Below are 21,981 nucleotides of genomic sequence, written 5' to 3'. Positions count from 1 at the left end.
ATTCAAACACTCGCATAGACAAGGATATTTATTACAATGTTATATACAAAATAATAATGAGCATTAGAAGAGGAATGATGTTAGAATAAATAGCTGAACCTACAAATACATTTTAAACAGATGATCAACTGATAGGATCCCTTTTAAGCACAACTGAAAAACAGAGCACAAAACGTACATTTCTAAGAATCAGCTGACTTTTTCGACATTAAGTCGATATGAACATGAACATCAGCGTGTTGTAGGGATCCTTTGAATGGAGGTATCTTAGTGAGTTAGCAACATGTATGTAAGAAATGAAGTTCCTTTAAATGCAACACAACACTCAGGTAATCTGAATCTATGGGACTCCCATTCATTTCTGTCCGAGAAGCTACAACACCAATGTCTCGGACAGAATCGGCAGACTGAGCTGATGTGTGAGCAGAGAAATCAGGACTAAAAAGCAACCGCCACAAGTGGAGAGAAAAAAAAAGAAGAAGCAAAAGAGCTTGTAAGGTTAAAGTTGAATGTTACATAAAAATATCACTTTGAAAATAAGAAGAGTAAACACTTGGGGTTAAACCAAACTCCCTGACTGAAACAAACACATGGACTTTGGGTTTTTTAAATAAGGAGCACCAACAGAACAGCCTGAACCACTTGTGTTATTGATATCAACTGTTAAAACCATTACATGACAATTCATTCAACATGGTGCTACCACATGGATTCATAAAGCTTTATAAAAAGGAGACAAATGTTACAAAATAAACATAACAAGGTATTGGAGAGTTAAGAACAATCATGTGTCGGCCTTTTGGCCTTTGTAATGTGTTCAGACTGCGTTGACCAGGTTGGCCTTTTCCTCCTTCTGTTTATCCACTGCTAGATCCATTGCCTCCAGAAACCTCTCAAGGGTCACAGTCGGCGTCTGCAGATTAACAAATGGCATTAAAGAAAAATATATATCTTTCTATAATCACTCTGTAGAAATAAATCATATAGTTACCTTTACAAACAGTGCATGGGCAAGAAATGGTAACTTTCTGAGCGCTCTTCCACTCAAACCTTCACTTTTTCTGGAAGGGAAGAAAAAAACAAATATTAGCCTCAGGCGGTTTCTTTTCTCGCAACATGTTATGATTGGAGCACAGAGCTGATGCATTATGGGAGGCTGTACTCACAGAGCTATGCTCCTCAGGTTCAGACTGTGTTCGGACACCTCGCTCTTTGCAAAGCCCATCGTTTCCAGCTCAAACATGGTGAACAGCTGCTGCCGGGGGTAGATGATCTGGCACTGCACATACCACACACACCATTGAAACAGTAGCCCTTTTTTTCATACAAAAAGCGCCGAAACAAAGCCCTGCCATCATCACGCCTCAAGACAATTATATTGATTCTGCAGTGTTACAATTCACTTAGCAGACGCTTTTATCCAAAGCGACGTACATCAGAAAGTGATTACAACACTAATACATTCATTCACCGCCACCTAAGCAGCGGGAGCAATGCAGGGTTAAGTGTCTTGCCCAAGGTCACATCGGACTTGGACGAGAGGCGGGGTACACCCTGGACTGTTCGTGTCAATCACAACGCTGACATATAGAGACTGACAACCAGCCACACTCACATTCACACCTACAGGCAATTAAGAGTCACCAAATAACCTAATGAGCATGTCTTTGGAGTGTCGGAGGAAGCCGGAGTACCCGGAGAGAACCCACCCATGCACATAGAGAACATGCAAACTCCTTGATGGTGTTGTGTTTATGTCTATAAAGAGTTTCTGTGATTTCTGATTCTATAATAGAATGCATCAAATGGAATGAAAAGCTTTTATGTACTTTGCTTCAAAACATTTTGTAGTATATATATTAAGCACAACCTGGGAAAACTGACTCATTCGTCTGGTAGCTTTCTACCTCATGGCTACCATGACTATCTTACGTGAAAACACTGACCCTCATTTCAAATAGAGATTGAAGACTTGTTAACAGTTGCATCTAGTATCATAAACGAGGAATAGTTAAATGTATTGAAAACTACTGTTTGGCTGTTCTGTCACCTTCATGAGCTCCTCCAGGCAGGAGAGGTAGATGTTGTAGATGCCCTTCTCCGATGGAGGTCCGATATACTGCTTGATGTCGGCTCTGTCCACAAACGCCAAGTCGATCTTTTCTGTCACGTTGGAGGTCGTCAGGATCACAACGTTGGAATGTCTGAAGTTTGAGCCCAAAGTCAAAGAAAAACAAACCAGTGAGTAAGACAAACTAAACGGAAGGGATTTCCCTTTTCAGTTTAGAGAGATTTGAAACAACACATGGTGTTCTTCGCTTTCTGACCGTTTGATCTGATCCAGTTGTGTGAGGACGGAGTTGACCACTCGGATGGCGTCGGAGGGCTCCGTTCCCGCCTGGCAGGCATTCCTAGCTGCTGTCAGACTCTCCACCTACACACCAAGCAGCAGGGTCACAAAAGAGCACGCCTTAGGCAAAGCAGAGATGTTTCCTAAGAAAGACTAATGCATAAAAAATTCCATATGCAGCAGGCCTTATTTCTCAGACAGCGATTTTTACCTCATCAATCAGGACAAAAACGAGAGCATCTTTGTCATCAATCAGTTGTTGGATCTTTTGAAACATCTTTGTGACCAGTTTACCGCTCTGCAACAAAGAGGGCATGTAAAGTTACCAACATAACCTCAGCTTTATAGAAATACTTTTCCAATGAATCTCTTCCATCATAAAGGAGTGTACAGGTGTACCTCTGAGAACCACTTTGAAAACAAGCTGTGGCTGTTTATCTCCACAAATTGCCCATATGAATACCTGCAGGCAGAGGAGTGTGTTATTTTCAGTGAAAAGAGCCGGTGCAGTTTCTGTTGAAACGGTTTTACTTATATGAGTTTTGTCTCACCGACTCGACAGTCTGATTGACAGCTTCTGGGCAAGAGCTTTGCACAGGGATGTTTTCCCGGTGCCTGGGGGTCCTATATGTTGGCACAACAAACAGATAAATCAGTTATAATATGCTCATTGTCTCGGATGCAACCTCTGCAAATTAAAATGATTATTTTTGATTCTTCTCCATTAGTTATATACCATGAAGCAGTACAACACGGTTCCATGAAATCAGGTTGCTGTCGACATTTTTGTCTGAGAAGTAAATTGTTGTTGTGACGTAATCCAGGAGCTGAAGGAAAAAAGAAAACAATGTCAATGAGGTGTAAAAAATGTTATGTTATTATTTTCTCTCATCTCAAAGCTTTGATTATGTTGTTTTTTTAGACCTCAGTTTTGACTCCACTCTCATACACCAGACTCTCCCAGATACCGTGGAATTCAGCTGTAAAGACAAACAAAGGTCAAGTCATTTCAAGAGAATGTTAGAAAAACAAAAATGTATCTCATCCCCTGCAGAGAGAAGAAGAAGCAGACATAAATACAGAATATTCCTACTGTCTTCCAATCTGGTCACTTACCACTAAGGAGGTTACTGAACCAATAGCACGACTGTACTATCGAGCTCTTAAGATCCACAGTAACCTCCCAAAGTGGTCACACCATTGCACTGCCCTCACACACTCCACACGCCTTGACTTTCCAGAATTACATACACAGCCACGCTATTACATACTATTTTCAGATTCAAAACAGCACTTCACCAACACTCGCTGCACTTCACTCGCTGACATTCCCCATCACATTAGAACTTTACCATCTGCCTCATATTTCAAAAATACATACAAACTACACCTTCTCCACACTTGCTCTCATTAATTGTTCATATATTTTTCAAGTATTGTTTGCACCATCTGTACTGTTTGTTTTTATTTGTCTGTATTTGCCTGTACATGTCCTGTACATGTGTTTGTCTTGATGTGTCATGACTGTGGTTTATGTTTCATGTTCTGCAAAACAGGAACCTGCTGGAAACCTGTTTTTAAACTGAGTCAGGCCAATTAAACTGTAACTTAATGTTACTTTTAAACTTTCCTGTATAATAAATGAAATGAATGAATTCATCTTGGCATTGTAATAATGGAGCATGGAATACAGCTAATTTACTGCTACATTAACAACTCACCCCACCTTAACATATTGTAAGTACACAATAACTATAACTATACAGTAAACTTTACAAGTGGTGACAAAATCAGAGCCGTTTTCTCCAACTCAGAAAAAGGAGGCTTTGGTTAGGTTTGATTCCCAGATATTAGAATGGAGCCAGTATGTGTTAAAGGAGAGCAAAATGAATGTCAGAGCAGATACATTTCACTGAGACTTCTTAAACCAGTCCTGCCTCATAATCCTCTTTACTGGTGTCCATTTATAAGAGCTAGGCCAATTTCTCGCTCAACAGTAGACCGATCCAGATATTTCAGAAGCTGTGTATAGGTCAGCCAATGAGTAACAAGGAAATGCTGTGTCTGCATCGATATTTGTGGGTTCACTTTCAGAAAAAATATCCTAGCTGATGTATTGTTATATTGATTTTTACTCTTTTTTTATTTGTACCAGCATGAGCTTTAAGATCAAGTATGTATTTATCTAGGATTGAAACTCATATTTTGAGCACATGGCGCCCCCTTGTGAATACTAAAAGGTATTGCCTGAGGACCAAGACAAAAGCAGTGCTTTTATCCTTAAACTGGTGAGAATAAGACAATTTGTAACAAATAATAAGCACACAGGTGGAATACATGGGTTCAGTAAGACCACAGCATCTTTTGCCAATGAAGAACTATGAACTTTTTTAAAGCCTCTATAAAGTGTACAGAACATTCCAGTCAATGACTCCCATCTTTGTATTTCTGAAATTTGCTGTCAAAAGCTCCTTATTCCTTGAAAAGGCACCAACACCCTTTCCCACCTAAGTTGGTGGGTGTCATACTTATGGGTTTCTTGTTTAAGGATCACATAAAGTCATACTAAAACATGTTTGTCTGTCTAAATGCGAATCTTTTGGTTTAAGGAAATTAATAAATCAGTATAATAAATCAAGATTCTCTTCAGATGACCCCCCACACCCAACTTCTGTAGAGTTACCAGCAGGCAGCAACCAGTGATTGGCTGCTGAAAGCTCCTCGTCGTCCTCCAAGCTGAGGGTGCTGGGTCCATCCTCATTCAGAGTGAAGATGTGAACGGAGACAGAGCAGGTCTTTAAGTCAAGGGGCTGAGTGAGTTCAAAAGAAAAAGAATCAATAAACAACAGAAAAAAATTATAAAATGAAAAAGATTACAAAAAACATTCACAAGGAAGATTAAAATGCTGTAACAAACCTGTGTTATTATCGCCTCCAAATCAACAAGGGACACACTTTCTACATTTCTCTGCAAGAAGTCTTCATCAAACTCTGCCCATCTGTAGTTCCCGAAAACCATGCTGTGTCGATTCAGCAGAGCCAGAACATGCAACTTCACCTCAGATAGTTTGGCTGTGCTGAAATATGAATAACAGTGGAAAGAAGGAATTAGAGTGCTAAAATTATTCTGATTATTAACTGTTTCCCATTCTTTGATTACTTTTAGTGTTTCAATATGCATAATAAAATGATGTATATATATTTAATTGTAAAAGAGTCGGCTGACACGTTTGCCAAACATTTTTACCCACTGTTTAGTTTAGTTTATTTACACATTGTTGAAAGAAGAGTCAAACAGGAAAAAGCTAAAAAGAATAATTCACATTTGCAGGTTAGGTAGAACAAAACCTCAAAACCTCACCATAAGATAATAAACAAATTTAAAATAAAATAAAATACAACAACAATGACAAAGTAAAAATATTTACCATCACAAACACATTTTACCCAATTTAAAAATTACATTCAAACATTAAAAAATAAAACAGCAAAACAGGACATACAGTATGTGGAAACTATAACAAAATCAGGACAATTCACTACAAATATTTCACTGCATACATATTAAGTTGGTGACTGTATTTGAACATCTCAGTAAACTTACGATTGAGATTTAACATGGACCTCCACATGGATCTCCATTCTGTCACCCTCCATTCCTGTAAAACTGAGGACATTAGAGAAACGCTGAGAGTTTTAAAAACTACTAATTGTCGCAGAAATTAGTTTAATTAAAGTGCAGTGCTCAGTGGATGACTTTGCTACAACTAGGCTACTTTCCTTTTTGTTAGCTTTGTAAGTGGCTAGCTAACCTAGCTGCTTAACGCTTATATCTCTCTAACAGCAGACATCGAAGTTTTTACTACATTTAAAAAAACAGAAAGCCACACCTTAAATCATTCACGATGTCAAATTTGTCAACTTGTATTGACCAAAGTTGTGAATCCCAGGACACTATCGACAGTACGCTGCGCTGTCAGTAAGCCGACTCTCAAATCCAGCGCGCTGATTCTGTACACCGGAAATACGTCATTTGTTTTGAGGTATCACTTCCGCCTGCCGTCTGCTAGCGTTAGCTGCTAATATTAGATCTACTTAGAGTAACGTTAGCGATCATTGGTAACACAATTTGTAGATTACTATAGGAGTGAGGATTACATTTTGCAAAAAATGGGGAAAAAACACAAGAAGCACAAACCGGAGTGGAGAACAGTCGACGGTATCTGATTGCATTTTATTTCTATTTGCTACTGCATCGCTTTTGTCCCAGTTAGCTTTATGCTAGGTAGCTAAACAGAGAAGGCGACACAAACTGGCAAAAATAGTGCTTTTAATTTTTTTTTAAATCTATTTTAATCTACGCTTAGGTGCACCTCCCTTTGCTGTTAGGAATAGTTTATAATTCGGCTTAAATCCTTGTTATATATTTTTAAAAATTCATGTTTTTAGTTGTGTTACTAAGGTAAAGTCAAGTCAACAATAAAGTTCATTCATTTATTTTACCATTGACATTTTTTTAAATATGAATTTCATTTCGTCTGTAAGTAATCACATGACACTGTAATTACCTTCAATCACAACATGATGACTGTGTCGCACTAATAGATATACCACGGCTTACTTCTCTGATCATCTTTTACAACTTATATCCGAATGTGTGTCTGAAATAATATTAGATAAGATCTGCAGTATAGCCACAACACCAAATGCCAAAATTGCTCTACACGCCCACCTACCCATTCTTCATTTTTAGCACCTGTTAGAATGATTAATATTTGAAAATATTGTAATCATCTTGTTTTTTTCCTCTACAGACTTTGAGGATAAGACCCTTGAAAAGCCTCTGAAGCTGGTGCTCAAAGTTGGGGGGAGCGAGGTGACAGAGCTCTCTGGTTCGGGCCATGACTCCAGCTACTATGACGACCGATCAGATCACGAGCGAGAACGCCACAAAGAGAAGAAGAAGAAGAAGAAGAAAAAGTCTGAAAAGGATAAAGATAAATATGTGGATGATGAGGAGAGGAGGCGGAGGAAGGTAAGCTTTCACAACAATGTTCTATCTTATTGCCTATGTGTGTTTTACCACAGTTGGATTTAATTGTTCTTTATACTTGATTGATTTTATCCTACAGGAAGAAAAGAGGAAGAAGAGAGAGCGAGAGCAGAATGAACCAGTGGCAGCAACTGTGACTGCTGCAAGTGCTAGTGTTCCTGTTGAACCTTTCACATTGTCAAAAAGTATAACTATTAAGATAGAGGTGAGTAGACTTGATTCCAGCCTCAGAAACGGATAATTGCATTCTTAATGTCTTTGTTTAAAAGTCGCACATCATGAATGTATCTTAGCAGCCAGAGGAGAAGAAGAAGAAGAAAGAGAGGTTTGAGATAGAGCCCGAGTTGGAGGAGTTTCACCCCCATGTGAAGATGGAGATGGAACAACAAGGAGACAGACCAGTTAGAGCATGTAGGACACAACACGGTAAGAGGGCCTGCCTATGAACATTACATCAATTATATTTTCCTGCAAATGTTATTTATTGAATTGTTCTGTACTGAATGTGTTGTTCATATTGGTATTTTTTACGTTTGCCAAATGCAGAGAGCGAGTCAACTCCTCGCCAACAGTTGCTGGAGCATTTCTTACGTCAGTTGCAGAGGTGAGAAACTCTGAATGAGTCTACTTCCTATCCTCATGTAATGTTGAGATTCAAAGACATAACAGGCTGAGGCCCATTTACAAAAACAAGCTTGACTACAGTGATGATGGAAAGCATCCACAACAGCAAGCACAGTCTAGCACACATACATTAAATATCCTAAATGAATTCAATTTACCTAATCAAATTACACTCCAACAACAGATACCTTTCCATTATGGGTACTCTATATTTTCATTCTTGCCGAGCTCTCAGGTACTTTAGTCACTTATCAAACAATCGTACTCAGCACCTGTACATAGCCCTCAGGAGGTGACCAACCAGTTTGGTTTTTGTAACTTTTCACCACCTTCAGTATCAGGAAAAGCAACATATGCATTTACTGTTGTTCCACGCTCATATGATGGATATTGTAAAGTGGAAGGAACATTGCTCTCTCTCTGATTGCAGGCCTTGATCATCCCTCTGGATATGTCTGTTTGGGCAATCGATATTTTAAGTGTAACAGGTTTAAAAAACTGTTCTTTAACAGAGTGAAGGTTGAGTCCTGCTGTGGCAGAAAAGTAGTGTGTCACAAAAGTTGAAACAGTATTTTTGCCTAGTATGGTATAAACACCTGGACAACATCTGACAGAACATACAGGACGTATGGCCTTGTCTGGTTGAACAAATCACAGCATATGCAGATTCAATTCGTATTGCTAATATAGATTCTAGCGTTACATGCTCAGGCACGGTACACTTCCTTGGCCCTGGCGCAGTTGGAAGAGGTGTGCTTTTGCACGGTACAGTTGCTAAGCACGGGTACACAACGTGGACATGAAGTAATCGATCCCTGCCTCCATTATCCAGAAATATGTGTTATGGCTTTATCTAATTAATATGACTCAAAATAAGCCACAAAGTCAGTAAAGGAGCTGTCATATTTTATGTGTTGTTCTCCGATGTGCAGACTCTGACTTGACTGCGCGTCCCTTTTATTTAGTTTTTAAATGATTTTAATTTTCGAGTCCGCCTTTCTTGTAAGCACCTCGAGCAGTGTGAGTATAGGCCAGCGGGGGAATGGGGAGGTGGGACAATCGTGCTTCAGCGTGGTACGGAGCAATGGGTCTAGAGTTTGAGTGTACCCTTAAATACTAGTTTATTGGTGCTCTACTAATGACATTGATGGTGTGTCACTAATCTTTCCAGAAAAGACCCCCACGGATTCTTCTCATTCCCAGTAACAGATGCGATCGCTCCTGGTTACTCAATGATCATCAAGCATCCCATGGACTTCAGCACCATGAAAGACAAGATAGAAAACAACGACTACAAAACAGTAACAGAATTTAAGGTAAGAAAACAACGCAAAGAGAGTGCTTTGAAGGTGTGTGTTAATCCATTAAGAGTTGATAAGAAAGTTCTCATAAAACAAAGCCTACCTTCATTTGCGTTTGAACATCTTGGCCTTCAGGCGGACTTTAAGCTGATGTGTGACAATGCCATGGTGTACAACCGACCAGAGACTGTTTACTACAAGGCTGCCAAGAAACTGCTGCATACAGGCTTCAAGATGATGAGCAAGGTAATAAACTCAAATGGAAGAAAATAAATCCATTAGACTCTGTCTCAGTCCATGTTAGCTGTCGTGTGATATTTACTGAAACACCTTTATTAATGCTTCATTTCTCTTGTTTTTAACTCTTGCTCATGTATCTCTGTCTGTATTTCCAAACGAGAGGTGTTGTGTTTAAATGTGTGTGTTTGGATAAGATTGAAGTGAATGACAGACAGGATGAAGTAATTATGGCACCTCAAGTTTAAACATGGCTCTGCTAGAAAAACACTAAGTAATGAAATGTATTCAAAGCAGGATGATGTTGTTTTTTCCCAACGCCCCATATATAAATAAAACTACCTTGGATGAGTAACAAAGTACACCCAAGCCCGTCACTATTTCAATGACAATGTCCTGAGACTGTCACCACAAATTCAAGTCTCGATGCAATGATATGACTGTTTTGCTGAATACCTGAAACACCATGTTAGACGTTCTACTTTGAGCGGGTTATTCCTTTAAAACATCCCTGTAGTCATCTGAAGACTTTTAACCACCGTCCCTCTCTTTAACGTTTCTGCTCTCATGTTGCCTGCTTTCCCCTCTGCCCTGTGTGCAGGACCGGCTTTTGGCTCTGAAGCGCAGCGTGTCTTTCATGCAGGAAATGGACTACACTCAGCAGGCGGCCATTTTGGGAGATGAAGACCTGACCACTGATATACCTCCTACAGAAATTATTCCTATGCCGGTGGAATCAGCGAAAAAGACCAAGAAGCAACCAGTCAAAGACATGAAGGAGGTCATCAGGTAGTCTTTAGTATTCCTTGTTGTATCCAATATCAAGCACAGACCCACCAACTATCGTCTGATGATGTCATTGCCTCCAGGAGTGATTAACAACTCTTTAGCCAGCAGTTAGCAATGTAGGAATTTATTTACAATCTGACTGGAAACTTCAGGGGAGCAGATTGTTAGCTGCACATGTATGCAGATATCTGTTGTTTTTTAGGGTTATTTTTGGGCTTTATTGTAGAGATAGGACAGTGGATAGAGTCAGAAATGAGGGAGAGATGGAGTGAGGAAAGACATGCAGGTAAAGAGCCACAGGTCGGATTCGAACCCACCCACTTGGAGGTCTATATCCTCCGTACATGAAGTGCACACACACTAACCACTAGTCTACGCGCTCCTCCCTAGATATCTGTTTAAAGAAATGAATTAAAGCTGAATAATTTTTTAGATAACTCCCAAAGGGTTCTGAAATGCATTATAGCGTCAAAATAGAGATTTCTTTTTCTACATTAAATGAAAGAAAGGCCAGTCGGGAGTATTATGTGTATTAATGTTCTGTGAACATCACACCGTCAGTATTATGGACCACTTACCTCGCACCTCTGTTTGTTCAGTTATCTGTACGAGCCGGAGGGAAACGCTTGCAGCTTGACTGACAGTACAGCAGAGGAGCATGTTATGGCTCTCGTTGAGCATTCCGCTGATGAAGCTCGAGATCGGATCAACAGATACATGCCCAACTCCAAGGTTTGTGTTTTCCTTCTCAATGTTTTCATCGCTTTTCACATAATATGATAACAACACACTTCATACAGCAGGTTGCTGGTGTCTTGGGTATTATGTTGAAGTGATTAGGGTTGTGTTGTTTCTTTAACAACATGGTTTCTCTGGTGTGTGTTTTCAGATGGGTTACCTGCGGAAAGAGGCCGACAGTTCTCTTCTATACACTGTTGTGAATCAGATGGACCCTGACGCAGAAGGTTTGTTAAGATTGTCTTTTTAACATCCTACTCAACGTTTTGTTCATGTTAAGATCTGCAACATGTAAGCATTTTTCATTTTTCACAGAAGAGGAGACTCATAAAGTAGACCTGAGTTCTCTGTCTAATAAGCTTCTGCCTGGCTTAACGACTCTGGGTTTCAAAGATGACAGGAGACACAAAGGTATAAAGTGCCCTTTGGTATAATCATTTATTTAGTCATAGTGATTGTCTCGTCTGATTTATACGATTTGCCTAATAATCTGTTTTTATTGAAGATTATTCTCTCTGTGTTCTCTGTGTAGTTACATTTCTCAGCAGTGCCTATAATGTCCAGAGCCTTCAGAAGAACTCTGTCTTTCCCGACCTGCTGTCTGATGAGGTGGACATGCTTTATTCAGCATATGGAGACGACACCGGTGTCCAATGTGCTCTCAGGTAGGGGGACCATTCTGTCATAGTTTCAACTATGAGCTAAGTTTATCTTGAGGAACAAATGTATCCCATGCTCAGATTTCCACGTGTTCATTTTTCAACCTCAGCATCCAGGAGTTTGTGAAAGGCTGTGGAAGTGTCACCAAGCATTGGGTCGACGGGCTTCTCGACAAGATGACCGCAGGAGATCACACCAAAGCTGTCAATCAGATCCGACAGGTATTTGCTTTTTTTTAACCTAATATTCAATTCACATAAATAACACACTTTACTTCCATTGTCTTCCTAGTCTCCAGGATATCTCAGTTTTCTGTGATGAAGGTGAATGTGTTGTGTTTGATGCACATTTTCACATTTCAGAAAAGAAACATGATGCTGAAACCCGACGAAACCAAATCGAACATCCACGACATGCAGGTAAGCTGTAGTTGCTGTTTAAAGTTACGGTACACTTAAATAGCAGCTGGACTAATCTGACCTAAGCCGTGTCACTTTCTGCAGATGACAGACAGCGCTGGCCTTGGAGATGGTGGCTCAGTCCTGGACTTCATGTCAATGAAGAGCTATCCTGACATGTCTCTGGATATATCCATGCTGAACACTTTAGGTGATTATATCAAATAAGCACACTATTGAGTGGCTGCAATCACACAATCCTGTCAATCCTGATCTAATTTAAATAATACATTTGCATTCTGTTAATGTGATTAGTTGGTGCATTGTGAGGAGAGTAAGACCTTCAGAGTGTTTAAGGGATTTATATAAACGTAAACACCTTTATCCTATTAAAACTCGACGAGGCAGAATCAAAACTTCTTGATGGGTATTTCTTTGCCAACAAGATCTTGCATTGATCGTTTCTTCTTCAGGTAAAACGGTGAAAAAAGAACCGGGGAATGAGGAGGGCCAGCAGCACTTTGATGACGCAGACAAACTCCTGCAGGAGTTTCAAGAGGCTCAGGTGGACAGAGTCGGCTCCAGACCCTCGTCCAACCTGTCCTCCCTCTCCAATGCATCAGAGAGGGACCAGCACCACTTAGGTACCTGTGAAAGGAGTGGAACTAAACAATAAAGAGCACTGCTACAGCAATTTGTTACAGTTTTTGTTTATTTAATATCACATTATTGGTGTGTTAATCAAATATGATACTATGTCGCTCATCACCAGTAAAAATCAATTGAAAGTTTTTATTTTCTCTCACAGGGAGTCCATCACACCTGGGCGTCGGGGACCAGTCGGAAATGGTTCATGACCCCTACGAGTTCCTGCAATCTCCTGAGTCAGAGAGCGCGGTCAACAGCTGACCACACATGCAGCCGTTTTGTTACCCTGGTGTTAACAACACTGGGAAATCAGCCTTGGACTGTTTAAACACCCAGGAGTCAGCAGGAGGTTCTGACTTGTTTTAATGACTTTATATGATTGTACAGATTGTTTGTAGTGTAACTGTATGTTTTTTTAATGAGTGCAACACCTGTAAAATAAATATGTGTACCTGTATTCTTAAATTTGTGTGGTTTGATAAGCATATTAGAACTGGCATTACTTTTGAAGGAGCAGCTGTACACATTGGAACTGTGTACCTGTAATACATTATTTTTAGTTATAGGATGTAACATGGTCAAGATTGAATATGCTGCACATCTGAGACCTGGAGCAGTAAACTTCCACCCATTGACTTAAATTGAGCAACATTTCCCATTGGACGTCTCAGGATGTGAAGACACCATAGGGAAGTGAAAATGAAGTAGTATACATTTAACATTCACGATAAAGTTACATGAGAACCCTGTGATAAAAAAAAATAAAGATAGGAGAAGCTTGTTTCAAAGCAGAAGTATCATGTGAACATCTCGTATTTGAAGTTACCCCTGCTCTCAGGACAACGTATTTGACATATTAAATGAGAGCGCAAGCTACAATCTTCAAGGGCCACATAAAAAGGCTTTGTATCGCTAAGAGACGTAGTGAGCATGCGCAGCAGATCAGTTTCCATAGCGCTTCTGCGACCTGCTGAGTGAGTCGTTTCTTCAACTTCTCCTAACTCGCGTCTTTCGGCGACACTAATACAAGGACGCCTTGAGATATACCTCCTCGTTTTATTTTGTTTCTTCTTTTTAAAACTTGTTTCGCGTTTTCATGTCGCAGTAAAAGTATATATTTTTTCATCATGTGAATTAAGCGGTTTTGAAGCACCTGCCGGACAGACTGATGGGATATCAAGCGGTGGAAATCTCCGTCTGTATTTAAACAGGAGTATATATTTTGTGTGGTCACTTTTTATTTATTTTTTTACCAGCAAAAGTAAGCAATTTTCAATTTACTTACTTTACAACTGAACTTCATATTGTCCAGCAGATTGTTGTTGTCATGACTTTATTTACTTAAGGGCCTGAATTAAACAAAAAAATACAGTGTTGTTTTTCAAATTCATAATGCTGATTGAGACAACCTTAAACTGAAATTAGCTTTATTTGTTAATGAGAACAATTGATTGTTGATTGTTTCCACGTTTTTATCTCACTCATAGGACCTTTGAAAGAGTTCATTGTGGTGTCAGACATGGGGCAAAACATGTGATTGCACGGCCTTTTTACAAAGAAAGCGATACTGCAATTCGTTAATCTCGTTTACCCTGGATCCTCTGTTTCCTGCAAGATATGTGACAATATACTCATTGTTTGTAAATGCAGCGATACCTTTGTCTTTTTTTAAAGAAAGATTAGACGCCTACTATTACCTCTATCATACAGAACACACAGATGCCTCTTTTTATTACTGATTCTTTCTTAAACTACTGCAACAGTATTAGTAATAATAAATAAATCCTACCTTTTGTGCACATTTTAAATATTACATTTTGATCAAACGTGTTGGTTCTTCTTGATAGCCAGCTTTGAGGCTCTACTTACACAAAGGTTATATTAGTTCCCTGTTTCTCAGCTCAAACTCAAATACAGCCTCAGTTTAGGTTCATAATGGCTGAACCGTCACTATCTTTATACTCAACTCATTTCCCTACTCATTTCCCCACCAAATGCAGCCACACGACCTGCCTTAGGTAGACTTGAGTGTAGTATCTGTAGAGTGTGGATAGATGTTTGAAGCGTTATTCTGTCCTGAGTGTGTCCATTTCTCTCCTGTGCTGTCTAGATGAACTGCTTCAGTCAAAGGCTGAGGCGCACAGCTCCCTTGCGTGGCAGCAGCAGAAATGAGCTGGTCCCCTCCAAGCCTCCCAGGGTGAATGGATGGTCGTGGCCCCCGCAGGCTTTCCAAGTGGTCACCTGGCTGGTGTACAGCTACCTCGCCATAGTCAGCTTCGGCGTCTACATCCCTCTTCTTCCTTCACCATGGAACCATGTTCTGTACTCCGTATCCTTAACACACAGCTGAAACCTCTGAAACCTGTAGCTGACTGCTTAAGTGTGCCTCAATGAGTCTTTCAGATTTGAATATGGAGCAACCATTATAGTCATTCTGTCTCTTTTCTTTATGCTGCTGGATGAGACAAGGGATCATTTGTGTGAACTATGTGCACGGGTCTGGTTGCACCAGACATGACTCTGTCTCTGTTTCTGTGCTCTTTATGAAGCCAAAAGACATAATCATTGGGGTGTTTGTCACATGTTGAATGCTGCATCATGTCAACACTGGTTTATTTGATTGAAGCTTTACTCAGACTCATAGAAAAGTTGATGGCTTCAGAAGTCTCACACGTAAGATTCTACTTGTGTGCAACGGTTTTTTGTCCATCTGAACTTGTACCACCTACTATTCTGCACTGTTTATTAACTTTATCACATGATGCTATATTTTTTAGGCCTTAACTTTCGAAGTAAAATCAGGCATGTGCAATGAAATAGTTCAATACTGTAGTAACAACATCCAGCCAATGTCTTCTTATCTGGGACGGGTCATAATTGCAGCAGGCTAAGCAAGTTGACCTAGACGTCCCTCTTCAGCAACGTTTCCAAACTCCTGGGGGATTCCCAGGTTTTCTTAGGTCAGATGGGATATGTAATTCCTCAAGTTCTGGGTTTACCCTGGGGGCTCCTCCCAGTGGGATGTGCCCGGTAGACCTCTAAAGCCTCCCAGGAGGCATCCTAATCAGATATCCGAACCATCCTAACTGGCTCCTTTTCATGCAAAGGAGCAGTGGCCACCCTTAGGAGGAAACCCATTTCAGCCACCTGTATCAGCAATCTAATTCTTTCTGTCACCACCTAGAGCTCAAGACCATCAGTGAGCATTAGAAGGTATAGATTGACTCGTATATTGAAAGCTTTGCTCTTTGGCTAAGCTTCCTCTTCACCAGTATGGTCCGGTATATAGCCTGTATTATTACTGACGCTGCACCAAACCAGTCTGTCAATCTCAAGATCCACTTTACCCTTCTTACTCATGAACAAGATCCTGAGATACTTGAACCCCACTTGAGGCAGTGACTCACTATCAGCAATCCACCATTTGCCAGCAGAAAACCATGGCAAACTGGACAACCCAAACGGAAGTCAACAAGCACTGGGAACATGTCAGCTGAAGATGCAGATACAGCTCTTACTTTGGTACCAAATTTTCCTTTAGTACCCCCTTAATAACTCCTGAAGAACATGATGATTGGCATTCTCCAAGTCCACAAAAATACACGTAGACTGGATGAATAAACTCCCATGCTCCCCCCAGAGGCCCTGCATGGGTAAACGGGTGGTTAGCTGTCCCACTGCCTCATTGTTCCATCTGTGTCCGAGGTTTGATGTTCGACTTGAGTCTCCTTTCCAGCACCCGCATAAACTTTGCCCGAGAGGCTGAGTACCCCAATAGTCAGAGCTCAGCCTCAGGTCTTTAAAAAATGGGATCAGTCATTTACATATGGCGCACTTTCACTGAGGAGCTTGTTAACTACCTCAGCAACCTCTGCTAAGTATGTAGGCAAGGCTTCCCATGGATTGTCAGACTCTACCTCCTCATTGGAGGATGTGTTAGTGGGATAAAGGAGTTCCTCAAAGTGCTCTTTCCACCGTCTGACAAAATCCCCGGTCTGGGACGGCAGTTCTCCCCTCTTGCCGAGAACAGCTTTATAACAACCTCTGCTTCCACTCTTGAGACGTCTGATGGTTTTACAGAACATCCTTAGGGACAACATAAAGTCCTTCTCCTGAGCCTCCCCCAACTCCTCTCATACCTGGGTTTTTGCTTCAGCAACTACAGAAGCCACAGCCCACCTGTCTGCTGCGTCCGGAGACCCCTGGGCTAAGCAAGCTCGAAACGCCTTCTTCTTCAGGCTGTATACACCAGCAGGTTCTTAGGTTGCCTGTCATGGTGGCAACCTAGATACCCAAATATTGACCCACGTGTCCAGTACTCTGTAGGTCAAAAGTTTGTAAACGAAGTCAGAATACACTATGTTTTTACATTTAACAATTTTCTTTTTAATAATAATAATAATGATGATGATAAAATTGCTATTCATTATGCAGCCTTGTTTTTTACACTTATGATTGTCAATTTCCTTGACTGCTGTGTTCAGCTTACAGGAATACCTTTTATTGTGCACTTCTTCACACATATTGCTACTTTGACCATAGACCCTGCGGATGCCAGTGTGAGAGCCAAGCAGAGTTATTCCAGCCCAATGCCGCTTTTTGACCGAGCAAAGCAACCACATGTCATCCAGGACCTGCAATGTTGTTTATGTGATATCAAGGTGTAAGTTTTGGAAGCAGTATTCTCTCATGTGATCTCTAATTTGATGAAAGCTTTTGTGACCATGATTCATTTTCACGCAGGGGCCCCAAAGTGAAACACTGTGGTGTTTGCAACAAGTGTGTGGAAGACTTTGATCACCACTGCAAGTGGCTGAACACCTGCGTGGGTGGCAGAAACTATTGGTAAGACAAAGTTTTCATAAACAAGTAAATGTCTAATGTTCCACAGAAATGTGAAACTCAGTTGAACTAACGTTTAGCTTTGTGTTTTGTCTTTAGGTGGTTTTTTGCCGCTCTGTGTTCCGGTACACTTGGGGTCTTCCTGCTTGTTGTTGTCATTATATTTATATTTATTCAGCATTACCTGGATCCAAATAGCCTACGGACAGCCCCACAGTTTGATAGTGAGTCACCATCATATTTGAAGGTTTTCTTTTACCTTACGTGTATTCCCTTATTAACAGCTGTATACATGTTACCATTGATTGGTTCCTTCTATTTATAGGTATGTTGGGGAATGGTACTTGGCTAATGTTTTTACCCTTGGCGCCCATAAAAACAACTTCAGCAGGCCTTCTTATTTTAGCCTTTGTAACAATCATGCTGAGCATCACCTGCCTGTTACTGCTGGCCCAACTGCTGGGCTTCCACTTCTACCTCTGTGAGTCACAATCTTTTACAGACACCATGTGAATGGGCCTTTTCCGCCCTCACCCAGTATCTAATGCTCTCCCATTTTCCCTGGTGTTTCTGCTCTTGGTTTTGACAGTTCATAAAGGAATAAGCACGTACGATTACACAAAGATCCAGAGGCAAAAAGAAGCCAGAATTAGTGACATTGAAGCAGGAAACCCACATGACTCGAAAATCAGAAACAGGGCTTCACAGGTGAGAACGGTATTTTCCACTCTACGTGTCTGCATTCTCACTTGCTAACTTTTTAATGGAGTATTGTTTCTTTTCTTTTTTTAAAGAATCAAGTGAGCTCAATTGACTGTGAGCCAGCATTATCCCAGACTTCAAGGTATAACGAATCTCCTCACAATTCCTCTTGCATGTGTTTTTGTCGATATAACCCACCCTGCAAGACAGAGCGCTACTGCAGGTCTTTCATCCCATCTGCTGTCAGACTGTTTAATCGGACTCTTTAACAGCATCACCACTCATATCAATAATGCTACACACTGTGTGGGTTTTTAATAATAAGTCTTTCCACAAGTGGAAGTGTACATACCTGGTATTATTCTATTATTGTATTTTTTCTGCCTTTATTTAACTGATGTACATATGTTTGATTTTTATTTTTAATAATTTTATTCCTTTTTCCTGTTTTCTTGACCTACTGTAATGAAAAAATTTCCCCCATGGGGATCAATAAAGTTTATCTTTATCTTTATAATTAACCCCTTGTGTTTTCTGCAGTTCTTGCAATTTTGAAGATAGAGGACAACTCACCAGCCGGCTTTCAGAGTCCATATGCACTGAGGTAGAAATGTTTCTTGAATCCTCCTTTTGAACGTTTTAACATGCTTACAATTGTTAATATATGCAAATGTGTATCTGTTTTGGTCTAGTTGGAAAACTTTAGAAAATCAGCAGAAAAGGGGAACAGTTTTCATTACGGAACAGAAAATCCAACAGAGAAAACAAGTAAGTAGTTTACTGCATTTCTCCTCTTAATGGTATTTATCTGTGTTGACCATAAATTGTAAATATGAATGGACAAAGCCTGCGTGATGTCACCCATCTGTTACGGCAGGAGGGCTCAGAAGGCTCATTGGCAACAGCCGCCTTGCTAGAAAATCCTGTCTCAGCCTAATTTTCAGTCAACCTAACGACCGGTTGAGAACTGGAGCCGAGGCAGGTTTTAAACCAAACAAACGGTTACATAGCACCCACATGTCAATCATGTCAGCTACGCTCCTAATTGTGGATAACCAGTATCATTCAAATCAAAACAAAGCTGTTTAAAAAAAAAAATCATCAATTAGTCCATGCTTTTGTAAGTAATTTTCTCTTATTGTTTCCTGACTCTCAAAGGGGAAATGTCTGTGGGAGATGTACAAAACTGGGAGCCTGACACTGATGAAGAGGCCCGGAGCATTTGTTGGAAGTCTGTGGACGGTATCCCTGTAGTGCAGGATCCTCTGGGCAGCTCAGTGATGACTCCAGATGATACATAACCCGTGCCTGTGTGGCGATGCATCATGATATTTCACTCTGTTGAACTATTTATTATGGAAATGTGCTTTATGAAACTGAGCAACACAACCAAGAACTTTTGTTTTTAAAAGGACAGAGGATGTTTTGAAATACAAACAGTATGATACACAGAATGGACATTTTTTTTTTTTTTACTTCAGTTTGAATTACTGTGGAACTGTAGTTGTGTTTTATTCCTATTTTTTTTTATCTGCACTGTGTTTTTTTATGACAGCAGATAACATATTTAAAGCATTGTTTTATCTCGCTGATGATTAACAAGAGTGTGAAGTCCAGCTCCTCTGTGAGGTTAGCCATTGTTTCACTGGCCTGAGTAAGATGGATTGATCATTTTTGCAACTTTCTAAAAAGCAGAAACATGTTACTGGAAGTAACTTACTTTTTTTTTTTTTTAGCCAAATGGTTATGTAGTACTGCACAGACAGTGACCTTTTAACACCTTCTCATTTAACCTTATAACCAAAACAGGGGCTTTGTAAGGCTCAGTGCATTTTAATAATTGAGAGGAGTGTAGCAGTGATGAGTTTGTAAGTTGGAAAGCTCTCTTTCTCTATGTTTCACAAAGTTGTTTTTTTAAAGCTGATGGTCTGAAGCAAGTGTTTTTACTACATTTTATAGAATACAAATGCAAGTGTCTCATGGTTCTTGTCCAATTGACCTGGAACTCAGACCTATGTCAGGAGCTGCTGGATGTTTAAATTCTTTAAAAATGTGGGATAAATGTTTTCAATATTCCTATTCTTACTTAGATTTTGTTTGTCATTCGTATAAATGCATTTTCTTCTCTTTTTTTAGAGATACGTTTTAAGCTAAATGAGGGTATGAAAGAGACAGACATCATTAAATAGTATATCAACCACCACTTCTGACTTAGCTTAGCTGAAAGTGTACATCCATCATTACATATGACACTGAAGAGTACTTATGAGTTCAGAGCCCGTTGTAGTTTTATTTACAGGAGGTCAATGGTTTAAATGACATTTTGTAGTCCAGTGTTAACCCGTAGGTATATTTATTTGTTTCTTTATCAGAAGGTTAAACACTACTCTACTGGCTGGATATGGTAAGACCACATGAAGAGCCATTATCAATAACAGCTTTGTTTAGAACAAATGATTTAAGAGGGATTTTTTTGGCCTTGTATGTTTATGCATACATTTCTAGATCAACACTCAAGGAAACACTACTGCACAGAGAATACAAGAGGATGAAACAAGGGAAGTATTTGTCTCCAAAAATACATATTCAGACAAGTGAAATTGAAAGTATATATTATAGGGGAGCTTTGGAGAAGTGGTTAGTGTGCGTGCACCATGTACGGTCGTTCTTCTCCTGACGGGCAGCCCAGGTTCATATCCGACATGTGGCTCCTTTCCCGCACATCATTCCCCACTCTGAGACTGAAATAGAGAATACTTCTCTAAACGCCTGTATGTTGGTATTTGAAATGTTTGGTGTTTGTAAAAAAATATTTATTCCCAGGAAAGTTTGTGTTTAGACTTTGAAAAAGACCTTAACACAAAATGTCAGTTCTTGTAATCTTTAGGCTCCAGTTGTGGTTATAGTCATTGTGTGGGTTGACTTGAGCTGAGGTGGTGAGGCCCACAGTGATATCTTTTCAAAGGGCCCGTAATTCCTGGTGACTCCTCTAACCACCAGGTGGCGCAATTGAAGCAGCCTGACATCAACTATTATGTCATCCAGTGATTACGCTCAAGTCCATGATGCTTTCATCATGATGAGCCCTATCCCTATTCTCAGCTCCTTCTTCGGTTCACAGACATGCATGCTTTTATCACTTGTCTTCCAATTGCAAATCTGAGAGCCTCTATCATCTGAACCATCAGCAAAGATAGGGGGTTACATAACAGTCCATGCATGTCCAGCCATTAGGGCTACTACTGGTTGTGTAACAGTCCTGCACTGGACATCAGTGAATGTGTTGGAAAATAGCTATTTTATTCAGATAATTTCACATTTGTGTATGTAGCCTATTCGTTATAAAAAAAGGTGTCCCATGATTTTTAATTGATCAAATTAATAAATTCTCTCAGTCTAATCAAAACATCAAGACTTAGTGTTGAAAAAAAGCCAAAATCAAGGTTCATTAAAACAAATATTTTTTATTGCTGCTGCCAGTGACCATTGTCCTTTCTGATATGTTTCCTTTCTATTTGACTTCACATTGGTTGTTCATTAATGAAGCTAACAACGACCCTACTTATCAAATGTCCTCGTCCTTTGTTTACATCTTCCACCTCCGCCTACCAAAGCGCCAAAAAATAAGATGCTCCGAGC

General features: G+C 40.0%; 3 protein-coding genes across 7 annotated transcripts; 2 read left to right on the top strand and 1 right to left on the bottom strand.

Annotated features, from left to right (window-relative positions):
• Positions 1 to 13: 13 nt before the first annotated feature.
• Positions 14 to 6,365, bottom strand: trip13 (thyroid hormone receptor interactor 13). 2 transcript variants are annotated; one of them, XM_020648532.3, is made up of 14 exons: positions 6,241 to 6,365; positions 5,955 to 6,017; positions 5,268 to 5,427; positions 5,034 to 5,160; positions 3,275 to 3,330; positions 3,087 to 3,177; positions 2,902 to 2,974; positions 2,750 to 2,813; positions 2,562 to 2,648; positions 2,328 to 2,434; positions 2,051 to 2,204; positions 1,167 to 1,279; positions 992 to 1,061; positions 14 to 913 (listed from the first exon to the last, which is right to left on the bottom strand). In XM_020648532.3, exons 2-14 carry the CDS (start codon positions 6,005 to 6,007, stop codon positions 818 to 820), a joined length of 1,251 nt encoding a protein of 416 aa, XP_020504188.1. In that variant the 5' UTR covers positions 6,008 to 6,017; positions 6,241 to 6,365; the 3' UTR covers positions 14 to 817. The 2 variants fall into 2 exon arrangements, with proteins under 2 accessions (XP_020504188.1, XP_020504189.1); XM_020648533.3 differs by having other exon boundaries at positions 5,955 to 6,009; positions 6,241 to 6,356.
• Positions 6,366 to 6,391: 26 nt separating this feature from the next.
• Positions 6,392 to 13,255, top strand: brd9 (bromodomain containing 9). 3 transcript variants are annotated; one of them, XM_020648499.3, is made up of 17 exons: positions 6,392 to 6,569; positions 7,165 to 7,385; positions 7,483 to 7,608; positions 7,700 to 7,829; positions 7,950 to 8,007; positions 9,199 to 9,343; positions 9,464 to 9,574; positions 10,167 to 10,354; positions 10,954 to 11,086; positions 11,244 to 11,319; positions 11,408 to 11,503; positions 11,625 to 11,757; positions 11,862 to 11,973; positions 12,115 to 12,171; positions 12,256 to 12,361; positions 12,624 to 12,794; positions 12,959 to 13,255. In XM_020648499.3, the coding sequence occupies exons 1-17, from the start codon at positions 6,521 to 6,523 to the stop codon at positions 13,057 to 13,059; spliced, it is 2,013 nt and encodes a 670-aa protein (XP_020504155.1). In that variant the 5' UTR covers positions 6,392 to 6,520; the 3' UTR covers positions 13,060 to 13,255. The 3 variants fall into 3 exon arrangements, with proteins under 3 accessions (XP_020504155.1, XP_020504156.1, XP_020504153.1); XM_020648500.3 differs by having other exon boundaries at positions 7,697 to 7,829; positions 11,411 to 11,503; XM_020648497.3 differs by having other exon boundaries at positions 7,697 to 7,829.
• A 139-nt stretch (positions 13,256 to 13,394) lies between these two features.
• zdhhc11 (zinc finger DHHC-type containing 11) lies at positions 13,395 to 20,427 on the top strand. 2 transcript variants are annotated; one of them, XM_020648528.2, is made up of 11 exons: positions 13,395 to 14,059; positions 14,909 to 15,127; positions 17,290 to 17,461; positions 17,542 to 17,643; positions 17,740 to 17,864; positions 17,966 to 18,121; positions 18,230 to 18,348; positions 18,435 to 18,484; positions 18,883 to 18,946; positions 19,035 to 19,110; positions 19,501 to 20,427. In XM_020648528.2, exons 2-11 carry the CDS (start codon positions 15,004 to 15,006, stop codon positions 19,641 to 19,643), a joined length of 1,131 nt encoding a protein of 376 aa, XP_020504184.2. In that variant the 5' UTR covers positions 13,395 to 14,059; positions 14,909 to 15,003; the 3' UTR covers positions 19,644 to 20,427. The 2 variants fall into 2 exon arrangements, with proteins under 2 accessions (XP_020504184.2, XP_020504183.2); XM_020648527.3 differs by having other exon boundaries at positions 17,283 to 17,461.
• Positions 20,428 to 21,981: the final 1,554 nt, after the last annotated feature.

This window comes from Labrus bergylta, chromosome 8 (genome assembly GCF_963930695.1).
Source record: "Labrus bergylta chromosome 8, fLabBer1.1, whole genome shotgun sequence".
In the NCBI taxonomy this organism is placed as follows: domain Eukaryota; kingdom Metazoa; phylum Chordata; class Actinopteri; order Labriformes; family Labridae; genus Labrus; species Labrus bergylta.
This window is presented reverse-complemented; position numbering and strand designations above follow the sequence as displayed.